Source organism: Ursus maritimus, unplaced genomic scaffold (assembly GCF_017311325.1).
Source record: "Ursus maritimus isolate PB19 unplaced genomic scaffold, ASM1731132v1 scaffold_12, whole genome shotgun sequence".
In the NCBI taxonomy this organism is placed as follows: domain Eukaryota; kingdom Metazoa; phylum Chordata; class Mammalia; order Carnivora; family Ursidae; genus Ursus; species Ursus maritimus.
In genome coordinates this window covers 63,907,617-63,934,280 of record NW_024423564.1, presented here as the reverse complement: position 1 = coordinate 63,934,280, position 26,664 = coordinate 63,907,617, and the positions used below count along the sequence as shown (strand labels likewise).

The 26,664-nt window shown below is 38.4% G+C and overlaps 1 protein-coding gene across 4 annotated transcripts in view; it reads right to left on the bottom strand.

Moving 5' to 3' along the window:
* FAF1 (Fas associated factor 1) overlaps nucleotides 1–26,664 on the bottom strand; it is a 484,187-nt gene that overhangs the window by 27,824 nt on the left and 429,699 nt on the right. For all 4 annotated transcript variants that reach the window (XM_008699225.2, XM_040627323.1, XM_040627324.1 and 1 more), the window contains 3 exons: nucleotides 25,913–25,993; nucleotides 24,801–24,878; nucleotides 9,508–9,723 (listed from right to left, as the gene is read on the bottom strand). In XM_008699225.2, the coding sequence (XP_008697447.1) occupies nucleotides 9,508–9,723; nucleotides 24,801–24,878; nucleotides 25,913–25,993 (375 nt within the window). The remainder of the gene's footprint in view (nucleotides 1–9,507; nucleotides 9,724–24,800; nucleotides 24,879–25,912; nucleotides 25,994–26,664) is intronic.

Sequence of the window (26,664 nt, the reverse complement as noted above, 5' to 3'; positions counted from 1 at the left end):
AAACTTATTTTTTAAAGGTTAAGACAGGGCAAAAGCAGTGACTTGCTGGAAATGGATAAAAGGAACTCAGCATTACCAAATCAAGCAGCATGGGCCTCTGCCGTTTACCAAGTGTTTTCATTATCACTTTTAATCTTATCATCACAATATATTAGTGAGGACACATGACATTATCCTCACTTGAAAGATGAAGTAACTAAAATACAGCAAACAGAAATAATGTACTCAATGTAACTCAGCAAACAGATGGAAGTGCCAGTATTAGAACCAAGATCTCTCTGACTCCAAGTACAGATGCTATAGGAGAAACTGTGGAGCCATTTATCAAAATACTTAGTCCAGACATTGGTAGACTATGTATAAGCATCTCTCTAATCTGCCCCTTCTTGGCTGCATTTTTATCAATCTCATTTTATTTTATTTTTTTTAAAAGATTTTATTTATTTATTTGACAGAGAGGGACAGCCAGCGAAAGAGGGAACACAAGCAGGGGGAGTGGGAGAGGAAGAAGCAGGCTCCCAGCGGAGTAGCCTGATGTGGGGCTCGATCCCAGAACGCTGGGATCATGCCCTGAGCCGAAGGAAGACGCTTAACAACTGCGCCACCCAGGTGCCCCTATCGATCTCATTTTAGGTACTGCAACATCCCTTGACTATTCTTTTGGCTTCAGTCTTTCTTCATGTCAACTTATCTTTCCAGGCTGCCAGTGAGATATAACGGAAAGAATCAGGACCTTCATATTTAATTTCCACTTCCTGGTTATGTGATCTTGTACAAAACACTTAACTTACAAGCTTCAGTTCCTGTATCTGTAAAACGGGAATAATATTTGCCCGATATAATAGATTTTGGACATGGGTTTGAAATCTGCTTCTTTGTGCCTTTCATTTTTTCAACTATAAGGTAATGATAATACCCACTTCATAAGTCGGTTGTAAGGATTCAATCAGATGATGCTTGTAAAGTGCATAGCATAACTGCCTAATACACAGCGGGAACTCAATAAATGGTAGACAGCCTAAGCGTTGTCAGTTAGAAAGGTGGGAGCTGAAAGGAGGGAAGGAAGACTTATTTTAAATGGGGGGGTCAGAAAAGGCCTCAATGAAAAGGCAACATTTGAGCAAGACTTGAAGGAAGGGCATGAGCAATGCAGATTTCTAGAGGAAGAAAGTGCACATGCAAGGCTTTGAAGTGAGAAAATGTTTTGCTGTATTTCACAAATAGCAAGGATGCCACGGTGACTGGAAAAGATTGAATGGAGTCAGAGAAATGCTAGGGAGTCACAGCAGGGAGGGCCTTCTAAAAGCTTGGAACTAGATGGGGAACCATTACAGGGTTTGGAGAAGTGATATGATTTGCCTTATGTATATATTTTAAAGTCTCTCTGTTTTTTAGAAAAGGAGACTGAAGGGTAGAAAAGTTGCATGGGTGGAGGGTGAGCGGCCAGTTAAGATACCACTGCAATAATCTGGACAATAGATTATAGTGGCTTGGTCTAGGGTTAGTTGTGGAGGTAGCAAGAAGTAGATTTAGAATATACTTTGAAGGTAAAACCAAGAGAATTTGCTTATGAGTTGGACAGAGAAATGAAAGACAAGTCAAAGATGACTCCAAGGTTTCTGGCCTGAAAAAAATGGAATGAAATTGCCATTTAATGAGTTGAGGAAGACTATGAGAGGAGCAGGTTTGGGGGAGGGTAGGAATCAGGAGTTCAGTTTTGACTATGTATATTTTATTTTTTAAAAGGTTTTATTTATTTATTTGATAGAGAGAGAGAGAGAGAAAGCACACAAGCAGGGGGAGGGGCAGAAGGAGAGGGAGAAGCAGGCTCCCTACTGAGCAGGGAGCCCGACTCGGGGCTCAATCCTAGGTCCCTGGGATCATGACCTGAGCCAAAGGCAGACACTTAACAACTGAGCCACCCAGGAGTCCCTGGTTTTGACTATGTTTAATTTGAAATGCCAATTATGCCAACTAGACATAAGGTGGAGGTGTTGAATAGCCAGTTGTGTGTACAAACATCTAAGAGTTCAGGGAGAGCCTGGGCTGAAGATACATACTTTTGGAGTTGTAACTGTATATATGACATTTAAAGCCACAAGACTGAATGAGATCACCTAGCTAATGAGGGTAGTAAGGGAAGAGATCAGAGGACTGATATTTCTTGAGTACCTACAAGGTGCTGGGCAATGTGAATTTATAAAATATGAAATAATATATGGGTAATCTTACTTTGATGATAGCCATGATGACCATGTCATTACCTTGCACAACAAATCTACATGAAATAAAGCCAAGCTCCCTTGCCTGGTAGTCTAGATTTTACACAGTTTCCATTCCTAGAACTTTACAAGTCCCATTTTCAACTAATCTAGTCTGCACTCCACTATTTAGCCATGCCTTGTGCTTTCTAATATTAGCTTCTTTCTTCAAGCTGTCCTGGCTACTGGAGAATGTTCTCCCCTTATCAGCCCAACAAAAATCCTATCCATCTCAAAGTTCTGTTCATCTGTTACTCCTGTACAAAGCCTTTCCTGATCACCCAGGTCAGCAGGGATCTTCATCAACTTTGACTTCTATTGCCGTTCTTGTCTGAGTACTCTTAGAACCCACTGCACGAACTGCATTATGTGGATTATTTTGTGTATGAGAAGCCAGGATACTCTCAAAGGCAAGGACCATGCCTTATTCTTTGGCACTTAGCAAGTGCCTCAAAAAATAAAAAGTTTGTTGGTAAACAGAGTGTGAAATACAAGTAAGTGTATACTTTACCTACATTTGGCTGTGACTCTGTAATAGGAATTACGAAGACAATATGAAGAAATCAGAGAAGATGAAATCTTTGCAAGTGTATAAAACTGAGCTTCATTTACTCATTTAAAGTACTTTTCTAGATGATAAACTACCTCACTAATTTATTCCTTTCTTGAATAAATCAGGAGGCATGATGGCATAGGGATTAGGAGCACAGACCCCAGAGTCACACACTTAGGTCTGTATCTGGTTCTGATATTTACCATGACATTGGGCAAGTTACTTAACCTCTTTTGGGCCTGAGTTTCCCCATCTCAGTGAGGACAGGATGAATATTTACCTCAGAATAGTTTTTGTTTGTTTTCTTTAAATTCAATTCTTTTCTTTATTTAAATTCAATTTAGTTAACATATAGTATATTATTAGTTTCAGGGGTAGAATTTAGTGATTCATCAGTTGCATGTAACACCCAGTGCTCATTGCATCAAGTGCCCTCCTGCATGCCCATCACCCAGTTACCCCATTATCCTCCACCTCCCCTCCAACAATCCTTAGTTTGTTTCCTAGAGTTGAGTCTCTTATGGTTTGCCTCCCTATTTTCATCTTATTTTTCCTTCCCTTCCCCTACGTTTTTAGGATTAAGTGAGATAATGCATATAGGGCACTGAGAATAGTGCCTAGTATAGTAAACGCTCAATAAATATTATTAGTAAAAATTTTTATTCTGAACATTTGGCTATTGGATAGTCTCATGATCATCGCCACTTTTCATATTTGGACAGTGTCACACAGTTCGCAAAACACTTTTATACACATTGCCTTATTTATTGCTTCTAATTTATAGAGAAGAAAACAGATTTAGAGAGGGGGTGTGCCTTGTTCAAGGTTGCCCAGCTAACCTTTCTGATTCCCAGTCCAATGTTCCTTCCTCTATATCACTGCCTTCCCTCTATTTCATCTCCTCAATCATTTCAACAGAGACACTTAAAAACTGAGTTTTCAGATTGATTCAGTGTATAAGGCATTGTTAAGGCATAGGATGCTTCACTTCATTACTAAGACTTCTAATTTAGAAAAGTATACATTTCTTAAAACAAATAACCTGAAGAAATATAAATCACCCTTGCTAGAGAGAGTATGTTTTCCCCTTTAATTAAACTGCTAATATACCAGACTAGAGTTTCATGTAAGACCTGTTTAAGAAGAAGCTCTTTTAAAGCTTTTGTTACCTAGTTTCTTTTATTGTAAATATTATGTAAACAGTTTATCAGATGACTTCGACTTATAAACTCAAGCATCCTGTGGTCAAAATACTCCAGAAACATCTTCCCTTACAACATCACTTTTGAAAATAAAGCAGCTGAGAGGCTTGGGCTCTAGTCCTCCATGGTCATCAACTGCATGTATGCTCTCAAGCAAGCCATGTCACCTCAGGCCCTCACTTTCTCCATTTGTTGACTGACACGAATACTGCCTGCCTTGCTACCTCCCCAAGCTGAGAAGAAAAGGACTGAGATAACTCTGTGAATGCATTTGCACTTGAGTACGATCTCTTGGTTTCTTTCAGTCAAGCAGTTTTGTGTGGCTTAATGGCAAGATGCATGTAGTGGGGAAGTAATGGGAGGGAGGGAGAAGAACTGAGCAGGAAGAGGAGATGGTATGATTGTGTATGCTTTGGTAAAGAGTTTGTACTGTGGGCCATGAGAACCCTGGCGGCTTTTAAGCAGGAAGGAGATAAGATATCATCAAATCTATGTTTCAAAAAAATAACTCAAGAGTCAGTGGGGAGGACTGATGGGAGGTGTGAAGACAAGACCGGAGTGAAGGGGGAAAAAAACCAAGGTTTAATCCAGCTAGGAAGATTTGAGCAGTGGGGCCAGGGGGGAAGGAGAGGAAAAGAACAGACTTGAGAGAAGTTTAGAAGCAGACTGATATTGTGACTGACTAGATATTAGCTGTGTTCCATTCTACAATCATTGTTCTTATTCTCTATATCTTGATCATTTAGGGATATTGGAAAACCTCAAATAATTAAATATGGTGATATTAAAATACCTGGAAGGAATGGAGCGAGCTCAGCAGTGGTAACTTTAACATGTATCTCACTGATTAGATGCTTCATCTTGCTTTATCTTGAAAACAAAGCTTTTAAGATATAGGTAGTTCAATGGCATTAAAGTTTTTCCTTCTGTTTTTCTTTCTTTCTTTTTTTAAATCAGACAGTCTAAAATAAATTGAAAATCAATCCCACTGCAATATTAGAGGCATTAACATATGAAAGTCACTGAAATACAGAATATTTTAAAAATTGGTGCTTGGAGCAGCAATTTATTGCATTTACTATGTGGATTCTAATGTTGATTTTCTAGTTTTATTGTTCTATTGCTCTGACTTTAAAGTGGAGCTCTGTAATCTATTAGCAGAGTTTTAAAAGGAGCCAGTGATCTTAAAAAGCAATGGCCATTAAAAAAACTTGGGTTTTAGTGTTGGCTCTGCTATTTATCATGTGACATAAGTAAAGTGTATCATTTTATCATGCTTTGATTCTTCCATTTGTAAAATGACAACATTGGCCTTGATACCTCTGAGATTCCTTTCAAATATATCAATAATTCCAATGACATTATTTTGTCTGGTTTAGAACATTTTGGGTTTTTTTTTTAACATAAGTATCCATCATTGCTCTAAAGAAAGAATTCACTGCTACCATGCTTTCATTAGCTATAAGCCTTCCCCACCTCTTCTGTCTCTCTCCACTTAAGATAATTATAGCAGATACTGTTCACTATGTGGTAGGGACATAGTAGTTTACATTCACTTATTTAATTCTTTTTTTTTTTTTTTAAGATTTTATTCATTTATTTGACAGAGAGAAAGACCGCCAGAGAAAGAGAGGGAACACAAGCAGGGGGAGTGGGAGAGAAAGAAGCAGGCTCCCAGCACAGCAGGGAGCCTGATGCGGGGCTCGATCCCAGAACCCTGGGATCACGCCCTGAGCCGAAGGCAGACGCTTAATGACTGAGCCACCCAGGCACCCCTCACTTATTTAATTCTTAACCACAACTCTCTGAGCTAGATATTATTATTTTTCTTTTAAAGAAAGAAAGGTGAAGAAATAAACATTCAGCATGGCAAGTAAGTTGTCCAATGTCATACAACGGGTATCTGATGGAGTGGGATTCAGATACAGGTCTAATTACAACCAAAACTTTTATTTTTAACTATGCTATTCTGTTTCCACTCACCTAATATCTCACCGTGCAAGGCTCGGGTCAAATTCATTTCCCTTATAATGCCTACCCTTATCAGGCTGAAATTACCTGTCCTTCCAACTATGGGTATAATTTATAATGCAATTTGTTTTAATTGTGTTTTCACTAGAATGTGAACTCTTCGAGGTCAGTAACAATTTCTTTTATTTCTGTATCATTGGTGTCTGGTACGGAGGTTGGCAGAATGACTGCTCAGCAAATGTTTTGCCGTACGGAAGAAAAAATATATGAACGCAGTGCAAATTAAACTACTTATATTTCCTTATGGTGGCAAATTGGATATCCTTGTGTTATCAATAAAGTCAAACACCATCCAACAGTAGTTTGTGGATACAGACTGGAAGTTTTACAAGGTTAAGAATTATGTCATTTTTCTCAGCATTGTGTTCCCAGTGCTAAGCTTAGTGCTTAATGTAATAAAGGCAGATGGGTGACAGAGGAAGGAACCCACATCCTCTAAATCTGTAAGGCTTTCCCCCCAGTTAATTTAAACAAACATCTACTGAGGGCCTTTCACTCTGTGAAATACCCTGCTAGAAACTTGTTTATACATTTCCTTTAAACATAAAGGGAGAAAGAAAAAATGATAAGCTATCGTTATGGAGGGGGAAAAAACTAGAAAGCAGGAGAAAAATACAAATACATTCATTACTTTTAGAATACAAAATGTCTGATATTGTATTTTGGAACACATGCATGTTTGTCTGCTTGGGGGTTCACATCTATAGGTCTGGAGGAAGAAATATTCTCGGGGGAAGAATGAGGGCTGTGTGATTACGTAAGTGACAAGGCACACGGGGCACTCACTAGTCCTGAAGATAATCTGCCATTACCATCCTCCTTCCCCAGTGCTCCCCAGTCATGTTATAAACAGAAGACCACACTTTCCAGTTGCAGGTGGAGCTTCTTTGAGTGATGTGGATAGGAGTAGGCAAAAGAAGGAAAACAGAGGAGGCAGGAAGGGGAAAGAGTTGTGGGATAAAAAGATAAGGATGAGGGAAGAGTGGAAAGAAGGGAAGAGAATAAAAAGGATAAAATGGGATTGCCAAGAAGGGGAGGGGTGGGAAAGAAGGCGAGAAAAGGGAAAAGAAAGGTTGGGGGATACTGACAATCTCATACTGACTGAGTGGCACTGGGCCAGTGCCCCACAGTCCAAAGGGGAACCGGGAAGCTGGCAGGGTCCCCTTACTCTGACTCCAAGGCAGGGGGAGTAGTAGTAGGGGTTAGGATCATTGTTCAACTTTAGCACTCTACTACTTCAATACCGACTACCTCTCAATGCCCAAGTAAGCAAATGGGCCACTGGTGTTCACATGGCTCTAACACATCCTAGAGGTATAGCTTAACGGCCAAACAATTGGTAACTGTTATTAGCAAAACAGACAGCAAAACAACAACAAGAACAACAACAACAACAGCAGCAAAAACCAAGTAACTCTATGTTCCCAGCACCTTGACAATCAGCTTTTCTGAGGAAGGCCTGTGTCTGCTGCTATTTTGGTTGTCCCACAGTGCTTGGTTCAGTGGTACACCCACCAGACATTTAGTAAATAGTTGGACAGCTGGGAAATCTTAACATGAAGTATTGTTTTGATTGGAGGGTGGGGGTGCAGAAGAACATTTACCAGGTCCTGTGGTGAGAAATCAGTCTCTGCTTTGTGAAGAAAAGGCTGAAGACACAATAAGACTCCCAGAGTTAAGTCTTATGTTATTTGTTATTAAAGAGGCGAGGTCTTAAGATGTGCTTTTTAACAGTCTTTAGTTTGGTTGTAATTTAAGATGACTTTTACAAATTAGATCCTAATCCTTGCAGACACAGATGGCTGTTACAGAATAGCCTTGCAAAAACACTAGTCATTTGACTTGAAAGAGCATTCAGACAAGGATGAAGGGCCATTAACTCTCACCCTACCCCTGGCTCTAGGAGGTCTAAGGAGTCCTGGGTGGGCTTTCTGGGTTTAGGTCTCGGTCTGGAATCTGGGTGGGCCTAGGGCTTCTGTTCACATTTGGAACAGCTTCTCTAGGTCACTCTGGAATCAGAGATTTAGGTCAGACTGGAGATCATTACCATTTGACAACAGTAACTAAATGCTTATGTGTGAGGTACCATGCTGGGAACTTCAGGGGAGGTAGACATGAACATATGGACAGCCTTTGTAAAAAATTATAGAACGCAACACAAGATATTCATTCCCTCCTTAGAAAATACTTTCTTATATTGGGCCAAAACTGCCTCCTATAACTTTCAAATCATCGGTCCCAGTTCTGTCCTTGGAGCCTCACAAAGTAAGATCCCTCTTTTTTATGGCAGGTCTTGAAGTAGCTGAAGACAACAATCAAGTCTCCCATGGCCTTTCCATCGCTAGAGGAAATGTTCCTCAAATGATATGATTCCCTGTTCCCTCATCTTTGTACCAGCCCTGCTCTAGACATGCTCTTTTTTGTTCAGGCCTCAGCATCGAGTCTAAGGACTCTTTGAGGGCAAGTTTATCAAACTTGCCCTCACAGTTAGGACCGTTAAGTTATCCTCTCATTGGGATTATACCTCCAAAAAAGCAGCTATCATTTTGTTAGCAGCCACAACACAATAATGTATATTCGGCTCAGTTCAACCATAACCTTTGATAGAGCGTGGTCTCTCCATCCCAAATCTGAGTAATTAATTCTCTAAATCTAATGTGGGAATCTCTTTCTCTTTCTATCTCTGAATATTTCTGTAAAATTCTTATAGGTCCATTTTTGTCTATTGTTTTAGTATTTTAAGGTTTTCTTGAATCTTATTTTTCATAATCCATAAATCTGATAAAGTCTTCATGTAAGTTCCAATAAGCATGGTGAGTAATAAAGGCTTAAATATAGAACCTCTTGGTTCCCTCTAGGGAGCGGGTAATCACTTAGTCAACACTTTTTGGATACCATCATTTAATCAGCAATGAAACTACCTAACTATAGATTTACATCTTTCTACTTTGCCCCAGGATACTATTAGAGACTATCAAATACCTTGCTGAAATACAGAAACACAGGGAATACAGGTCATCCTCCATGACTTCCCAGGATAGTAAGAACTATCAAATCACAAAACACTCTTGGTTTAGCATGACTTAGTGAACCTATAATCATTGACCCTGGTTGAATTGTTAAGCTGTTAAGCACACAATTCTCAGATCTATTCTGAGGTATATCGAGATGAGATCTTGGGAAAGCCTACACGGATGCTGGAATAGGGGAAATAGCTAGGAAGGAAGAAAGACCTAGTACCTAATTTCTTCTATAGGCTCCTAGGCACAAGTCTGTTGGCCAGTGAAGATATACCTTCTCCGAAGGCTGAGGAAAGAACGGTGCGCAGAACAAACTACTCCTAGGTGTGTGGTCTTGTAGTAGGCTGTACCAGGGGATTTCTCTTGGACTATTTTGTCCAGCCCTAATGATGGGATATCTCCCACTGGACACGTTTCCTAAAATAGGCATGTGAACTTACATCTCTCCTAGGAAAGGTACTCAGTAACTTGAACTCGTCCCATGGAAATCCTTTGGAAGCTACAAAATCAAAGACAATCTGGAGCTTATTGCTGGCCAGGAACCGCCGCTCAAGGAACTCGCCACTGGGGGTCCGGATCCGCAGTTTGCTCACTGGTTCGGCATTTTCTTCCTTTGGCTCTGGAGGCAGGGCCTGCTCTAAGGAGAGCCGGATGGCCTAAAGAAAGCAAAAACCAGGTGTCAAAGTGTGTGATAGATAGGATTGTGGGGAGTGGGGCAGGAAGAGCCTAGAAGAAAGCTGCTGCTTTGTATAAACTCATCAAAAAGTTACTGTCTATTTATTAACCAAGCCTGATGCTTGACAATAGAATCATGTTTTTCATTTTCTTAATATTAGTCTAATAAGCAATTAATTAAAATAAGTCCCACCTTGATGACATGTATTATTAAATTGATAGGTAATCACATAGAAAAGAAATATAATTTAATTGTTTTTTACTGAAGGGCTCAGGTGTTTGTGATTGAGGAAAGAGGTATCAAGTACCTAATTGCTTCCTTTCTAGGGTATGAATTAAGGCTATTAGAAACATTTACAAAAGACACATGTAAATAATATATTTGAAAACATACATTTCCCAAGTCAAAATAACTAAAGAGTTTGTAGAATACTAGATATTATGTTAACATCAAAAGGGAGTGGAAAGATTCACTTGGGGTGATGAAAAACTTTGGAAATAGTGGTGATGGCTGCATGGCATTATGAATATAATTAATGCCATTGAAATGTACACTTAAAAATGGTTACAAAGGCAAATTTCTGTTACATATATTTTGCCAAAATAAAAAGAAAGTGGAATGGAATGGAAAGAAATGAAAATATCAGGTTTATTGGAGGTAGGAGACCACAGTCCTAGTTCCAGCCTTGTCACTAACTTGCTGTGGGACTTGGCCAAGTCCAGATTTCTGGACCTAGAGATGGCCCAAACTCTTCATTTTACAGGTAAAAATACAGATTCAAACAGGTGGAGTAGACTGTTGAGAGATCTCATGGCTAGAGCTTGGCTTGAACCTAGGTTTCCTGGTTCTCAACCTATAATATTGCATTGTTTCACATTCATGATACATTCCATTGGATACTCCACTGGAAGTTAGATGGTTTCTGATGTAGGAATATATGGCAGAAATTCACAAAAATCTTTTTGTTTCTAGTACTCCAGGAGGCTCCTTAGGTAAGTAAGTCTGGTATCAGCATGCTCCATCTCATAGTTATATTCTTGCCTGGTTACTTTGACATTTTCATGTTCCCAATTTATCATCAATAGAAAAACAAAATACTCCCTCAATTGATCTACAACTATTTTTAAAAATTAATTTATTTATTTGAGAAAGAGAGAGCAAACGAGCACGAGCAGGGGTAGGATCAGAGGGAGAGGAACAAGCAAACTCTGTGCTGAGCACGGAGCTGGACATGGGGCCTGATCCCACGACCCTAAGATCACGACCTGAACCAAAATCAAGAGTCGGAGGCTTAAATGTCCGAGCTACCCAGGCACCCCAACCTACAATGGTTTCACTTATTTGTGGAACATAAGGAATAGCATGGGAGGACATTAGGAAAAGGAATGGCAGAGTGAAGGGCAAATCAGAGAGGGAAATGAACCATGAGAGACTATGGACCTCAGGAAACAAATGGAGGGTTATGGGGGAGGTGGAGGGATGGGTTAGTCCAGTGATGGGTATTAAGGAGGGCATGTATTGCATACATTGTATGCAAACAATGAATCATGGAACACTACATCAAAAACTAACGATGTTCTGTATGGTGACTAACATAACATAATAAAAATAAATAAATAAATAAATAAATAAATAAATAAATATTTTAATTAAAAAAAAAAAGAAATTGAGACCAAGAAATGATGACATAAGAAATATAATCCAAAAATCAGAATAATAGGAAGTTAAACCAATTACTTTTGCCTTTTCTTTCTTTCTCTTTTTTTTTTCATCCTTTCTTTTTTGGATAGCATGAGTAGAAATTTATCTAATACTGGCATTCTGGTCATCAATGAGTTTCAGATGAATATTTTCCAATATTAAGCTATTTTAGTAACACTGTCATATATTATTAACCCAATGACTAGATGAACCTGTGTTTATCAAAATTAAATTCCAGTTGTACTATGTCTATTATAGCATTCTCTGTACTGTACATAGTTATTTGTTTAATGTCTGGCTTTCCCACTAGCTTGCAACCTCCGTAAGAGTGTGGAAACATGCCTTACTTCTTATTCCAAGAGTAACGCATAGCACAAAATAGATGCTCAATATGTATTTGGTAAGACAAGGAATAAACTAACATGTTGACTGAAATAATATGCAAAAATGTTTAGTATGGTGATAAGCACACAGCAGGTGCTAAATAAATGATAAAAGAATTTGAGTCTCATGGGCTCTACCCCTAGTAACCAAGAACTGATCTTTCCTTGGTCTGAGGTCTGACTTCCTCCAGCATCAACTTTCAGATTAATTTTCTATACACATGTCCCTTAAGGGCTAACCAAGAGTTGCTTGTAGGGATAAACAACCTCTGTAGATTAGAGTTGTACACATTTTCTAAACTATTAGGTGGTATCATTTGACTATTTTTTTAAAACTTATTTATTTTAGAGAGAGAGAGTGAGTGCACAAATGAGAGGGGCAGAAGGCAAGGGAGAGAGAATCTCAAGCCGACCCCACGCTCAGCGCAGAGCCAGGCACAGGGCTTGATCTCCTGACCCTGAGATCATGACCTGAGGTGAAACCAAGAGTCGGATGTTTAACTGACTGTGCCAACTGAGCAGGCACCCCCTCATTTGAGTATTTCTAACAATGTGGTTCTTTAAAACTATGTCTTTGATGGCCAACAGACATATGAAAAGATGTTTATCATCACTTATCAGGGAATTACAAATCAAAATTACAATGAGATATTACTTCACATCTGTCAAAATGGCTAATATCAACAACACAAGAAACAACAGGTGTTGGTGAGGATGTGGAAAAAAAGGAAGCCTCTTGCACTGTTGGGTGGGAATGTAAACTGGTGCAGCCACTCTGGAAAACAGTATGGCTGTTCCTCAAAAAGTTAAAAATAGAATTACCCCACAATCCAGCAACTGCACGGTTGGGTATTTACCCAAAGAATACAAAAACACTAATTCAAAGGAATACATGCACCCCTATGTTGATTTATTTATTTTAAAGATTTTATTTATTTATTTGACAGAGAGTGAGAGCACAAGCAGGGGGAGCAGCAGGCAGAGGGAGAGGGAGAATCAGGCTTCCTGCTGAGCAGAGAGCCTGACGTGGGGCTCAATCCCAGGACCTTAGGATCACGACCTGAGCCCAAGGCAGATGCTTAACTGATGGAGCCACCCAGGCACCCCACCCCCTGTATGTTTATACAGCAGCATTATTTACAAGAGCCAAGATATGGAAGCAGCCCAAGTATCCATCAATTGATGAATGGATAAAGAAGAGGTGGTATATACAATGGAATATTACTCAGCCATAGAAAAGAACGAAATCTTGCCATTTGCAACAACATGGATGGAGTTACAGAGTATAAGGCTAAGTGAAATAAGTCAGTCAGAGAAAGACAAATACTATACGATTTCACACATATGTGGCGTTTAAGAAACACAACAAATGAGCAAAGGGGAAAAATGAGAGAGAAAGAGACAAACCAAGAAACAGACTTGTAATTATATAGAACACACTGATGGTTACCAGAGGGGAGGTGGGCAGGGGGATGGGTGAAACAGGTGATGGAGAATAAAGAATGAACTTGTCATGATGAGCACTAGGTGATGTATGGAATTGTTGAATCACTATATTGTACACCTGAAACTAATATAACACTGTATGTTAACTGGAATTAAAATAAAAACTTAAAAAAACCTATGTCTTTGAGATTAAAAAATATTTTCCTGATTATAAAAATAATGTATATAATCATTGCAAAAATAAATGATAAGTGATCAAGAGGTCGCCACTGCTATCATTTGAGTGTTTACACCCATTAATTTTTTAAACCATTTTTAAGTGTACAATTTAGTGGCATGAAGTACATTCACAATGTTGTGTTACCATCACCATCACTTATTTCTAAAACTTTTTCATCAACACACTCTCCATCAATTTTTTGTGCACATTTTTGTATGAGTAACCGCTGTGCCACCCAGGCGCCCCCATAAGTATATATATTTTAAACTTTTTTTTTTTTTTTACAAAACTTGAATCATTGTTATATTGTATATTGCCCAAAGTCATGTATTTTGTCATTGTTTTAAAGTTTTTATTGAAATACAACACGCATATGAAAAGGTGCATTGTATGGAGATAGTGAGCTATAGTGTACAACTTGATAAATTTTCAGAAGTGAACATACCTATATTAGTGGCACACTGATCAAGCATCTCAGAAGTCCTTTTGTGCCCTTCCTAAAAATTATCTTCCTTAATCACTATCCTGACTGCTTTTTTTTTTTTTTTAAAGATTTTATTTATTTATTTGACAGAGATAGAGACAGCCAGCGAGAGAGGGAACACAAGCAGGGGGAGTGGGAGAGGAAGAAGCAGGCTCACAGCGGAGGAGCCTGATGTGGGGCTCGATCCCAGAACGCCGGGATCATGCCCTGAGCCGAAGGCAGACGCTTAACCGCTGTGCCACCCAGGCGCCCCATATCCTGACTTCTAACACTGCAGTTTTAAAAGACTTTAATAATTAAATGTGATGTATGGCTAAGAAATAGGCTTTGGGTATGACAGACAGAGGTTCAAATCTTGGCTATTAGGCATATGACAGTCTTCACGAATTTAAGTTACCCCATATAAGAAATAGGGCTGATAATACCTTCCTCAAAAAGGTTTTTGTATAAAATGCAGTAACGTTTATAAAACACTTAGCAAATCATGACACATGGCCAGCACTCAGTAAGGCCCTAGCATGGAACCTTATGAGGTAATACTGTGCTCAACAGATGACAGTTGTTGGTGTTGTTATCATTATCGTTATTATAATCCCTCTGCACCTACTTTAAATCAGAACTTAATGTGATATTTCCTGGTTTCTCCTCCTGTTCTCCCTTTAATCCACCTGTCTGCTTGCTTTCTATTTTGACATTTCCCTGCACAGTATAACAACAGATGCTACATTATTGTCTGAACTCAACCAATTATACTACAGAAGAATAAACAACAGTAGCTCATTACCCCACTCATTGTGCAGACAATATCTGCTTCCTCAATGCACCCAGTCTCTAGGGCTTTTCCCCAGAATGAAAACAGACCTCAGATATCCCACCAGTGGTCCCAATGTGGAAAACAATGAAGAGATATTAGGTAAGTTGGCAACCTTGGGATCTGAATACCCAAGTTTTACTGGCAAAAAAGAACAAACATACATCAGTAGCTCGGTTTCAAATATACTGGCAAAAAACAAAGGACTCATATAAGTAAACATTGTTATAAAACAATGACATAAAGGACACCTACACTTGAATAGCAGTCATAGTATAAACGCCATTGTTAAACTTCAATTTGGTTTGCTCAACAAATATAATTTTTTATTTGCATTATTTTAGGTTTGTAACAAAGCAAGGAAACCTAGTATAAGTTGGAAATAAAAACTGACCTTGGACTTTTTGTTTTACTAAAAAATATGAATACTCAAAACATTCACATCTGAGGGTGAGAAATGGGACTTCTTTGAAGTGAAAGTAAAGATAGACACCCAGAAAATACAGTTTCTACACAATTACATTTTTTTTAAACAGGAAAAATAATATATACTCACCCCTATCTCTTACAATAAAAATCAAGGACTGACTTAATTTATACACATACATATACAAGTACATAAATACACGCATGCACATATTATCTTCTAGGCTTCTATGAGTACCCACCAAGTAACAGTTTATAGCTGGCTGAAGCAGAGTTTGAAATAGGCTAAAGCTAATAGTTATTAATTCCACGAATTCTTACTGAGCACCTCCTACGTGCTAGGCATTGTTCTAAATGATAGGAAAATATCAGTGAACAAAATAGTTAAAAAAAATTCTGCTTACATGGAGGCTGTATTTTTGTAGGGCGGAAGAAAGACAACAAATACACACATAGGAAAATGTATAGTTTATCACAAAGTGATGAGTACTATGAAAAGAGTGTGGGGAAGCTGGTAGAAAGGAGGGCGGGGTACAACTTTAAACTCCGTAAACCTTGGGGCGCCTGGGTGGCTCAGTTGGTTAAGCCTCCAACACTTGGTTTTAGCTCAGGTCATGATCTCATGGGTGGTAAGACTGAGCCCCTCGACCGATGAGCCGTGCACTGAGCCCCACACTCAGTGGGGAGTCTGCTTGAGATTCTCTCCCTCTGCCCCTTCCCCCAAGTGCACATGCTTTCCCTCTCTCTCTCTCAAATAAAGAAATCATTAAAAACTCACAAAAAACAAACTAGCAACTCTGTAAACCTCAATAAGCAAAAACTGTAGGCCAGTGAGTAAAAGCCTAAAAGAGAGAGGGAGTCACATGGACATTTAGATCAGAGAGAAGTATTACAGGCAGAAGTGACAGTAACTGCCAAGCCCCGGTGTCTGGCTTGATTGAGGAATAGCAAGACAGCCAATGTGGCTGGAGCAGAAAGATCAGGAGAAGATGGGGATGGAGCTGGTTAGAGAGGAATCAAAGGAGAGGGGTGAGTAAATCATACATGGCTTTGAGCACCCCATAGAATGATTTTTTCCCCATTTTAAAATTGAGATATAATTTATATACAGTAAAACCCATCCCTCTAAATGTATAATTCTGTGAGTTTTGATAAATGCATATATTTACATAACCATCATCATCAATAAAGATAAAGAACAGTTCTATCACTGTCCCCCCACCGCTGTCCCCTGCCCCCGCGTCCCGCGCGCGCACACGCGCACACACACGATACCCTCATTCCTAGCCCTTGGCAACTTCCAATCAGTTTTCTGTCCCGTTTCACCTTTTCTAGAATGTTATATAAATATAGTCATAAATATCATATAAATGGCTTCCTTCATTTAGTGTAATGTATCTGAAACTCATCCATGTTGTAGACTGAATCAGTAGTTCATTCTTTTTTTTTTTTTAAAGATTTTATTTATTCGACAGAGATAGAGACAGCCAGCGAGAGAGGGAGGGAGAGTGGGAGAGGAAGAAGCAGGCTCATAGCGGAGGAGCCTGATGTGGGGCTTGATCCCATAACGCCGGGATCACGCCCTGAGCCGAAGGCAGACGCTTAACCGCTGTGCCACCCAGGCGCCCCAGTTCATTCTTATTTATTGCTAAGTGGTATTCCATTGTATAGATATACCAGTTTGATAACCCCTTCTCCAGTTGGGGGATACTTGAGTTGTTTCCAGTTTTTGGTGACTACAAATAAAGCAACCAAAGGGTGCCTGAATGGCTCAGTCGATTAAATGTCTGCCTTCAGTTCAGGTCATGATCCCAGGGTTCTGGGAATGAGGCCCGCATCAGGCTCCCTGCTTGGCAGGGAGCCTGCTTCTCCCTCTCCCAATTCCCCTGCTTGTGCTCTCTGTCAAATTAAAAAAAAAAAAAATCTTAAAAAAAAAGTGGCTATACACATTTATGCACAGATTTTTGTGTGAACATAAATTTTACTGTTAACTTTCATTTCACCCGTGTAAATACCTAGGAGTCTGACTGCTGGGTCATATTGTATGTACATGTTTAACTTTAAAACAAAGTGCCAAATTATTTTCCAAAATGGATGTACCATCATTAATGACTGTCATCATTAATATATAAGAGTTCCAGTTGTTCTTCATCTTTGCCAGTAGTTTTTTCTTTCAAAAAGCCATCTAATTGGTGTGTACCTATTGTGGGTTTTTTTAATAATAATTTTTTATTATGTTATGTTAGTTACCATACAGTACATTCCTAGTTTTTGATGTAACGTTCCACGATTCATTACTTGCGTATGACACCCAGTGCACCATGCAATACGTGCCCTCCTTACTACCCATTACCGGCCTATCCCAATCCCCCACCCCCCTCCCCTCTGAAGCCCTCAGTTTGTTTCTCAGAGTCCATAGTCTCTTGTGGTTCATTCCCCCTTCTGTTTACCCCCCCTTCCTTCTTCCCTTTCTTCTCCTACCGATCTTCCTAGTTCTTATGTTCCATAAATGAGTGAAACCACATAATTGTCTTTCTCTGCTTGACTTATTTTGCTTAGCATTATCTCCTCCAGTCCCATCCATGTTGCTGCAAATGTTGTGAAATCATTCCTTTTGATGGCTGCGTAATATTTCATTGTATATATGGACCACATCTTCTTAATCCAGTCATCTGTTGAAGGGCATCTCGGCTCCTTCCACGATCTAGCAATTGTGGACAATGCTGCTATGAACATTGGGGTGCATATAGCCCTTCTCTTCACTACATCTGTATCTTTGGGGTAAATATCCAGTAGTGCAATTGGTGGGTCATAGGGTAGCTCAATTTAACTTTTTAAGGGATCTCCACAATGTTTTCCAGAGTGGCTGTACCAACTTGCATTCCCACCAACAGTGTAAGAGGGATTCCCTTTCTCCACATCCTCTCCAACATTTGTTGTTTCCCGCCTTGTCAATTTTTGCCATTCTAACTGGCGTAAGGTGGTATCTTAATGTGGTTTTGATTTGAATTTTCCTGATGGCTAATGATTTTGAACATTTTTTCATGTGTCTGTTAGCCATTTGTATGTCTTCATTGGAAAAGTGTCTGTTCGTATAATACGCATTTCCCTAATGACTAATAATGTTGAGCATCTTTTCACGTGTTTATTTGCCCTTGTGTATATCTTCTTTGATAAAGCGTTCATTTAAATATCTTGCCCATTAAAAAATTTGGACTACTTGTATTATTATCGAACGTTAACAGTTCATTATGTATTCTGGACAGTAAATATATGATTTTCTTAGTCTGTGGCTTGTCTTTTCAATTTCTTAACAGTGTCTTTTGAACAGAAGTTCTTAATTTTGATTTAGTCTAATTTAGATACTTGTTATTTTACAGATTATACTTTTGGTGTCAGATCTAAGAAATCTTGGCTTAACTCAAGATCATGAAGATTTTCCGTTTTCTTCTCGGACTTTAATAGTTTTGGGTCTATGACCCATTTTGAGTTAGTTTTTGCATGTGATGCAAGAAATGGACTGGGAGGTTTTAATTGTTTTGTGTTTTTACTTTTTTTGCATATGAATATTCAATAGTTGCAGCATTATTTGTTGAAAAGATGATCCTTTTTCCATCGAATTGCCTTTGCACCTTTGTTGAAAATCAATTGATCATATGTGTGAGTCTATTTTTGGACTATTCTGTCTCATTGAACTATGGGTCTATCCTTTTCCCAATTCCCATACTGTCTTGGATATATTGTCTTGAACTCTGGAAGTAGTCTTCCAACTTTGTTCTTTTTCAAAATTGTTTTGGCTTTTCCAGTTCTATTGTCGTTTCATATCAATTTTAGAATCACTTTGTCAAATTCTTTTTTTTTTTTTAAAGATTTTATTTATTTTTTTGACAGAGATAGAGACAGCCAGTGAGAGAGGGAACACAAGCAGGGGGAGTGGGAGAGGAAGAAGCAGGCTCGTAGCGGAGGAGCCTGATGTGGGGCTCGATCCCATAACGCCGGGATCACGCCCTGAGCCGAAGGCAGACGCTTAACCACTATGCCATCCAGGTGCCCCCAAATTCTTTTTTTTTTAATTTAAATTCAATAGCCAACATATAGCAACATACAGTGCATCATTAGTTTTTGATGTAGTGTTCAATGATTCATTAGTTGCATATAACATCCAGTGCTCATCACATCACATGCCCTCCTTAATGCCCATCATTTCTTTTAAAAAAACCCTGCAGATGTTGATTAGAATCACTGTTAAGATTGTAGCTTTTATCTTGATATGAAGCTATTGTGGGTTTCTGAAGTGACATGATGTGCCAATTGTTTTTAAAAAGGATTTATTAAAGGACATATAGGGAAGGCAAAAATGGAGGCATCAAGTCAAGTTGGGAGGCTACTAAAGTAACCCAGGTAATAGTTAATGGTGGCTTCCATGAGCGTGGTAATGGAGTTAGTGAGTAGTATCTGAGTTGTGCATATATTTTGAAGGTAGAACCAATAGGATTTGCCCATTAAATATGGATATGAAAGAGAGAAGTCAAGGATAATTCCAAGGTTTTGGTTCAGACAACTAGAAGATTGTCCATTTATTAAGATAAGGAAGACTGCAGGAGAAGCAAGTTTCGGTGAGGAGAGTAAGATCAGTTGTTCAATTTAACACATGTTAAGTTTGTGATGTCTACAAGATATTTAAGTGTAGATGAAGAGCTAGCAATCAGATTTTCAAGTCTGGAGTTCAGGGAAAGGGAGGAGCTGGAGATATAAATTTGGGAGCCAAATGCAGACACAGTAAAGTCATGATACTGATGTGATCATCAAAGGAACAGAATGGATCCTATATGACAACGGTTGGTCTGAGCCAATTCTGCAACCATTCTCTTTTCCTGGCAACCAATCATCCATCTAGAGAGTAGGGCTTGCTTACAACAAATAGCCTCACTGCTGGATAAAGTAAATCAAAGCAAATTGTCATAACCAAAATTCAGATATATGACTTCTGGACTGTTTCTGGGATATGAAGAACAGTATGTAGATTGGCATTGGATACCATGAAACTAGAATTTCTAGTCTGTTTTAACGGTTCATGAAGACAACAGCCAAATACTCTAAATAGAAACTATCTAAGAAATGGTGGATATATGGTCTCTATAGTTATAATAAAGTATATTCATGTATTGGCACCTACCTCATTAAGTTGTTGTAGAGATTCAATAAGATAATGTGTGTAAAGTGCTCAGCACAGAGTTTAGCACATATTAATTGCTTAATAGCTAGTGATGATGATGATGACGATGATGATGGTAGGGATGATTACCTTTGTGGCTCATGTAGTGGTGTTATCTTTGTGTGACAAGAAGTCATTTACATAAGATAAAAACACAAATTATAAGGAGCAGTTTTTTACTATAATAATCTATTCATGCTCCCACCTTCATCTTCACCTGGGATAATAGGTAGAAAGTATGCCAGTAAGAGCTCTGGTTCTGCTTTTACCAGGCAAATGTTAGGTAAGAACTTTAAAATAGGCCTTTTAATCCTGTTGTGATCTGATTTCTCCATCTGTAAGATGGTAATGATATTGTTTCAAGTGAGTTTTATAGGATAGTTGTGAAGATCAAATCAGAAAACTAAAGGCAAGTACCAAGGCTTCTAATTCCATGCTCTTCTCTCATTTAATGGTCTTTTAAAATTATTTAACATTTTCTATTTGAGGAGGCACCAAGATATAAAAGAAAACAACTTTTTCCAGATAGGCAAACATGTAACCTTTTTCTTTTCTTTTTGAGGGAACCAGCAGCAAAAGGGAATAGCTTTGTGCCTATTCTCTCCCACCCATGAATCTCCAAAACTTGGCCCTTTTAACTGTATCTAATTATCAGACAGGGTTCTACATTTGTCCATTTACTATTCCCAGAAGAAGCCTTGTGCCTTTCTCCCTTTATTCATATTACCTAGCCCATGCCTACCCCTTCCCATACATTCGAACCATCCGTCTATTCACGACTCCATCCAAAATGCTCTTCTATTTAATTTTTAACCATAAAAGTCTCACCAATCTTCTAAAGCCTTTTCCTTCTGTGAAATCTTTCTCATTGCCTTCCTCGTCAGAAATCATCCTCACCTAAATATTTTCAACACTCTTGCTATTTTAATGGTTTTTATAACATATAGTTATTTTTTCCTATAGTTATTTTGTATTCATCTACCCTCCTGTATTAGACAGTGACCTCCCTGAGGGCAGGGGCTATGTTACATACAATATAGTAACCACAGCACCTGATTTAGTGATTTGTACATAGAAGATTAACAAATATTTGCACATATTGACTGATTAAAAGACTTGGGAGTCAAAAATCTTAGCGGAAACCTCTACTTACCAAAAATTTGGTGGCAAAAAACAATTTCAAGAATGTATTTCTCTAGTTACCACAAAATCCATCCTTTAACCTGGACTACCAAAAAATATGCTTTTACTAAATTGTTCTTTGGCCTTATGACTTTGACTTATATAAAGCTGTAAGAAGCTGTTATACATGACTTGCTTTTGCTATTACAGCTATTGGATATACTTGGGGATAGTATTCACCATATTGCACAATTTCCTCTTGGAGGGGAACCCAACCAAAAGAAAGAAACATTGCTCTAAGGTCTCAGTGCTTAAGAATCTCACCTTTTGAGAGATTGGCCTTTATCTGTTGTTACAGATAGTGGAACTTACAAAAAATAATTTTAGCCCAAGAAAAGCATAGAACAAATTTTATGGTCCATCTTGAGCAAATGTACAGAATCCTATCACATGCATTTGGTGGGTGTGCTGAATTGTCTGTTGTCAAAATGTTAATCTTACTTTTGATTTTATTTTCCTTTATCTGATTATTGTATCTTTTCTTTCTTTTTTAATCCATCTGAATTGCACATTTTCATGTAAATTACTTGAAACTCATTTTGGAAAGAACAAGTAAATATATAAATTAGCAAAATAAGGAGTTTTTTTGTCCTTTGTTTTTCCTTCAGAATAGTTTTAAAGCCTTTTTCCTTATGGTCAAGGACCAGATCAAAATGTCTTCCTAAATTTACTGATTTCACTACAATAGTTACCACACAGCAAAATGAGACCAACCACTAAGGAATTTCCCTGTAACCAAGGTGCTTGACTACTCAATACTTCATCCTTCCAAAGGATTTTGAAATACTAGAGATAATTAAGATAATAAAACCAATCTTGTTTCTCAATGTAATTATATGGGTTAGGATTTCTGGTTAGAAGGAGAGGCAGTATTACTGTGAAAAGTCAGGTGACCAGGCTTCTAGTCCAGATGATGTGTCCAACCAGTTTGGTGACCATAGGCAAACTATATAATCTTCCTGAGTCTCAGGTTCTTCAGAGGTTGCACAATATCAGCTTTCCCAAAGAACTGTTTGTTGTAAATGAGTGTGCTGAAATATATTAATTGGTGCTCCATGAAAAAAAGGGTCAAATAAGTTTGGATAAGACTTAATTAAATCAGGATACACAGAAGATAAATAGTTTCTTAATGGTGGGATTTATAAGAGTCTTTAATTGTGACTCTCTGGGGGAGTGTGGGTAGAATATGGAGCACCACCTGAACTTGATTGTTTTGCAGCACATCAACAGGTAACTATAATAACAGCTAGTGCAAAATACTACTCGTTCTCCCTCCTTCTGTGCCCCACCCTCTCACATGTTTACAGCTGGAACATATATATTGAGGTATGCAAAAGGATGTTTATGGGGTCTTCTATGAGAGGACAGGCTTCTATATTGGGAAAGAGAAAAAATTTTAGCCCAGGGTAAAAAAGATAAATCATCAGAAGAAAGTACACGTACTAGCAAGCTCTAGATCCAGCGCATGTAGTTAATTGTGTACACTGGACATTTATCAAGTATATGGCTGAAGATACACTATTGAGGGAGAGCATATGCACTGTGAAAGAGCATGAAAGAACAAAAGTCCTACATTTTTAAACTATATTTCTTGAAATAGCCTAAAGCATAGTGACAAATCTGTCTCTTAACTTTTGTGAAACTCTGCAAACATGATTCCTATAGACACAGAGAATGATATATGACCTTGTTCTGGAATGGACTAAGTGAAAGAGCATGTGCTTTGGACTCACAAAGACCTAGGTGAGAATCTCAGCTGGTTTTCCATTTCTATGTGTGACTTCTCAATCAGCTTCAGTTTTCTCACTTATAAAGAAAAGTCTCTAACCTTGTAGCTTGTTTTAATGGTCAAAGAGTAAGTGTACGTAAAGCAGCTAGAAAAGTACTTGATACAAAGAAGGTGCTCAATAAAATATTTTCTACCTTCCATTATTGAGAGTCCTCAGTGTATACAGAGACTAGGGTTTGTCGGGCACAGCATCTTGTACATATGAGATAGGCACTCAATAATGTGTATGAACGGGAATAAACTTTGATTTCCGAACTGTGAAATATTACACCTTTCAAGACCTGACTTAAATATCACTTCTTCTATAGTGTGGTCTGTTTCTCAAAGATTAACAGATTTTACTTTGCCGATGAACTCTCTAAATATTTTGCTTTTACTTCTATGTTACTTGGCACAGTTTTTCCTTGATATGCTGTTACTTGTAGACATGTTGGATCTTCCCTACAAGATGCAATCTCTTCTTGCAGGCAGAAACTGTTTTATTATCTTCTGTTTCTCTTTCAGTGCTTAGCATAGTTCTTGTTCAAAAAACATTTATTGAATAAGTACGAGGTGACCTCCTCTGACCAGAAATGATGACTAATGGAGTTTTCCTCAGCTCAAGTTAGGGCCCTTCAGGTCTTTCCATCACTTGTTAGATGGCTTTCTCTTTTTATAAGTAAATCTTGCTATTAATCCCATGTCTAGAAAAAGTTCTAAAAAATCCTTTTTTGTGAAACCATCCAAGGAAGCTATATGACACCCCTTCTCTTTGTTCCCATTGCACTTTAGGCAAATCTCGATTACAACTTTTACATATAGTTTTGTAATTCTATTTTTACAAGACTATGAATTCCTGGTGGGGACGACCCACATCTGTATGCTTACCCCCTAACAGATTTTGGGATGTACTAAGTATTTACAAAAATATTTGCAAGATGAGTGAATGAAAAATTCTCTATTGTTATGAACATGACATGAACTTGGGGGGAAAATAACCATGCTAAATGGATTTCCCATATATAGGGCCCAGTGCATGATGTCACACAAGTAACTCACAGTGTTTTTTGGTGGGGAAAATGAAGACTGGGTCAGGGCAGAAAATAGAGTCCTTGTATTCTTGGGATGAAACAATATCCAGGAAGGATGCGAGAAATCCAGGAGGATTTCTTGCACTGGTCATGCAAGAAAAGGGAAAAGGAAAAGAACAGAAAACCATGAATCTAGTACAAGGTCAAGCTTTTTAAGAGTTCCACACAACAGAGCAGGAATGATTCTTTTAAGGAAAGGTTAGGTTTCCCATAGTAAAATGAGTCTGGAAAAAGTGGAAAGAAGTCATAAAAAATATTAACAGCCTCAGTATCAACTGTAGTGGAAATAAACCTAGCTTTTGAATAATGTTACTTGAAATTATGCCCTACCTCACGTTCCTCTTCTTGCTCTTTGCGAATCTGCTCCAAACGAAACTGTTCTGCCATCTCTCTCTCATGAGCCTCCCTCTGTCAATAAAAGAGAAAGGGAGCCAGCACTCAATAAACACTGGTTTACTTAAAAAGGAGAAGGAAAAAAAAAAGAGCTCACTCCCAGCACTGTGATAATAGAAATGTTTTTCTCTGGGACAAGAATGGAAATGGGAGCAACAACAAAACATAGCTCTCTGGTCAAGCTGAGTACCCACACAGACACCTGGGTAGCTCTGGGTAGTGTGTCGTTCAAGATCTGTCAGAAGACCTTTCTCTGGTCTTCCTTTCTGGTCTCTTCTGCTATTTCTCCTGTACCCAAATATCAAGCTCTAGTCACATCAGCTTCTAGCCTGCATTCTGGCTTTCTGGTTCCTTGCTGCTAGCATACACCACCTCTTGTCCCCTACCCCTCTTCTCTATTCATACACATATACAACCTCTTTCATGAAACCCTCTCCAACAGATTCCCACTTATTAGCTCTCCAAAAAAACTGGAACAGACTTTCTACTGAAACTTCTGTTCACTAATCTCTCACAGAACTCAGGGCTTCCCTTATGACTTTTAGGATCCTTGTGTAAGTATTATAGCTAACTGTGTTCTTGAGTTAATATATTCTACACCACACTGTGAGCCTTCTTTTGAGGGCAGAAACTCCGGCTTATTCATTTCCTCCTCCTTCAATGCCCAGTAAAGAAGCAGGTACTCAAGAAATATTAAATAAATCAGTGGTTCTCAAAGTTCTCAACCCTGACTGCACAGTAGAAATCATCTGAAGAGCTTTTAAAACATTGCTAGGTTTTCACCATAGACTGATTAAAAAAACAAGCAAAATAAATATTAGGCCCATTTTTGTTTTCATATTTCATGATTCTTAAAAAACTTTGTGTTGTCAAATGAGCCATGCTTTAAGAACCAAGGGTAGAATTATATTCTGTTAATTGAATCTAGCTTTCTCCATTGCAAACCCAACATTCTTAGGGATCAAAGTGATAAAAGGACTGGCACTTAAATAATAAAAGACTATGTAGCATTGAGTTCTTTATCTTAGAAGTCCTGTGCCCAAACCTACCTTTGCTCGGTCAGCCTCAAGTGAAAGGCGATAGGCCTCATCTTGCTCTCTCTTCACATTTTCTCTGGCTTCGCGTTCATCCTTAAAAGAAAGGAGAAGATTCAAATGTGTTTTATTATATTACTTTTTTAATAGAAGAAAATAATGATAATTCCCTTGTCTTCTCCTGTGTGAATTTATTAGAATGAAATAAGACACTTCTACAGTATATAGGTTAGAAATTAGCTAACAAACAAGAAGAGTAGCACAGCAGATAGTGAAATAAAATTTCTGGAGCCTAGCTCTACCACTTACAAACCGTGTGAACTTGGGAAAGTTATTTAACCTCTCTGGATCTCAGTTTCTTCGACTGTAAAATAGAAATAGTATTTGTTTCATAGGGTGGTTGTGAGAATTAAATGCAATAAGATATAAACTGTCCTGCAAAGCACCCAACAGTTCATTTGCACAATGATTAGTTCCCATCCCCTTTTCTCCTGTTTTTTTTTTTTTTTTTGAGATAAACTTGGGAGACTGTCACTACTGGGGCTAAGGACGGAGAGAACAAAGGACTAGAAAGAAAGCCTCTGGTCTGCATAAGAAGAGGCTGAAAGCAAGATACCCTGGTTGACTACAGTCCACATCACACCACTAAAGCTTGGATATTTATTTATTTTTTTAAAGATTTTATTTATTTATTTGACAGAGAAAGACAGCGAGAGAGGGAACACAAACAAGGGGAGCGTGAGAGGGAGAAGCAGGCTTCCCGCCGA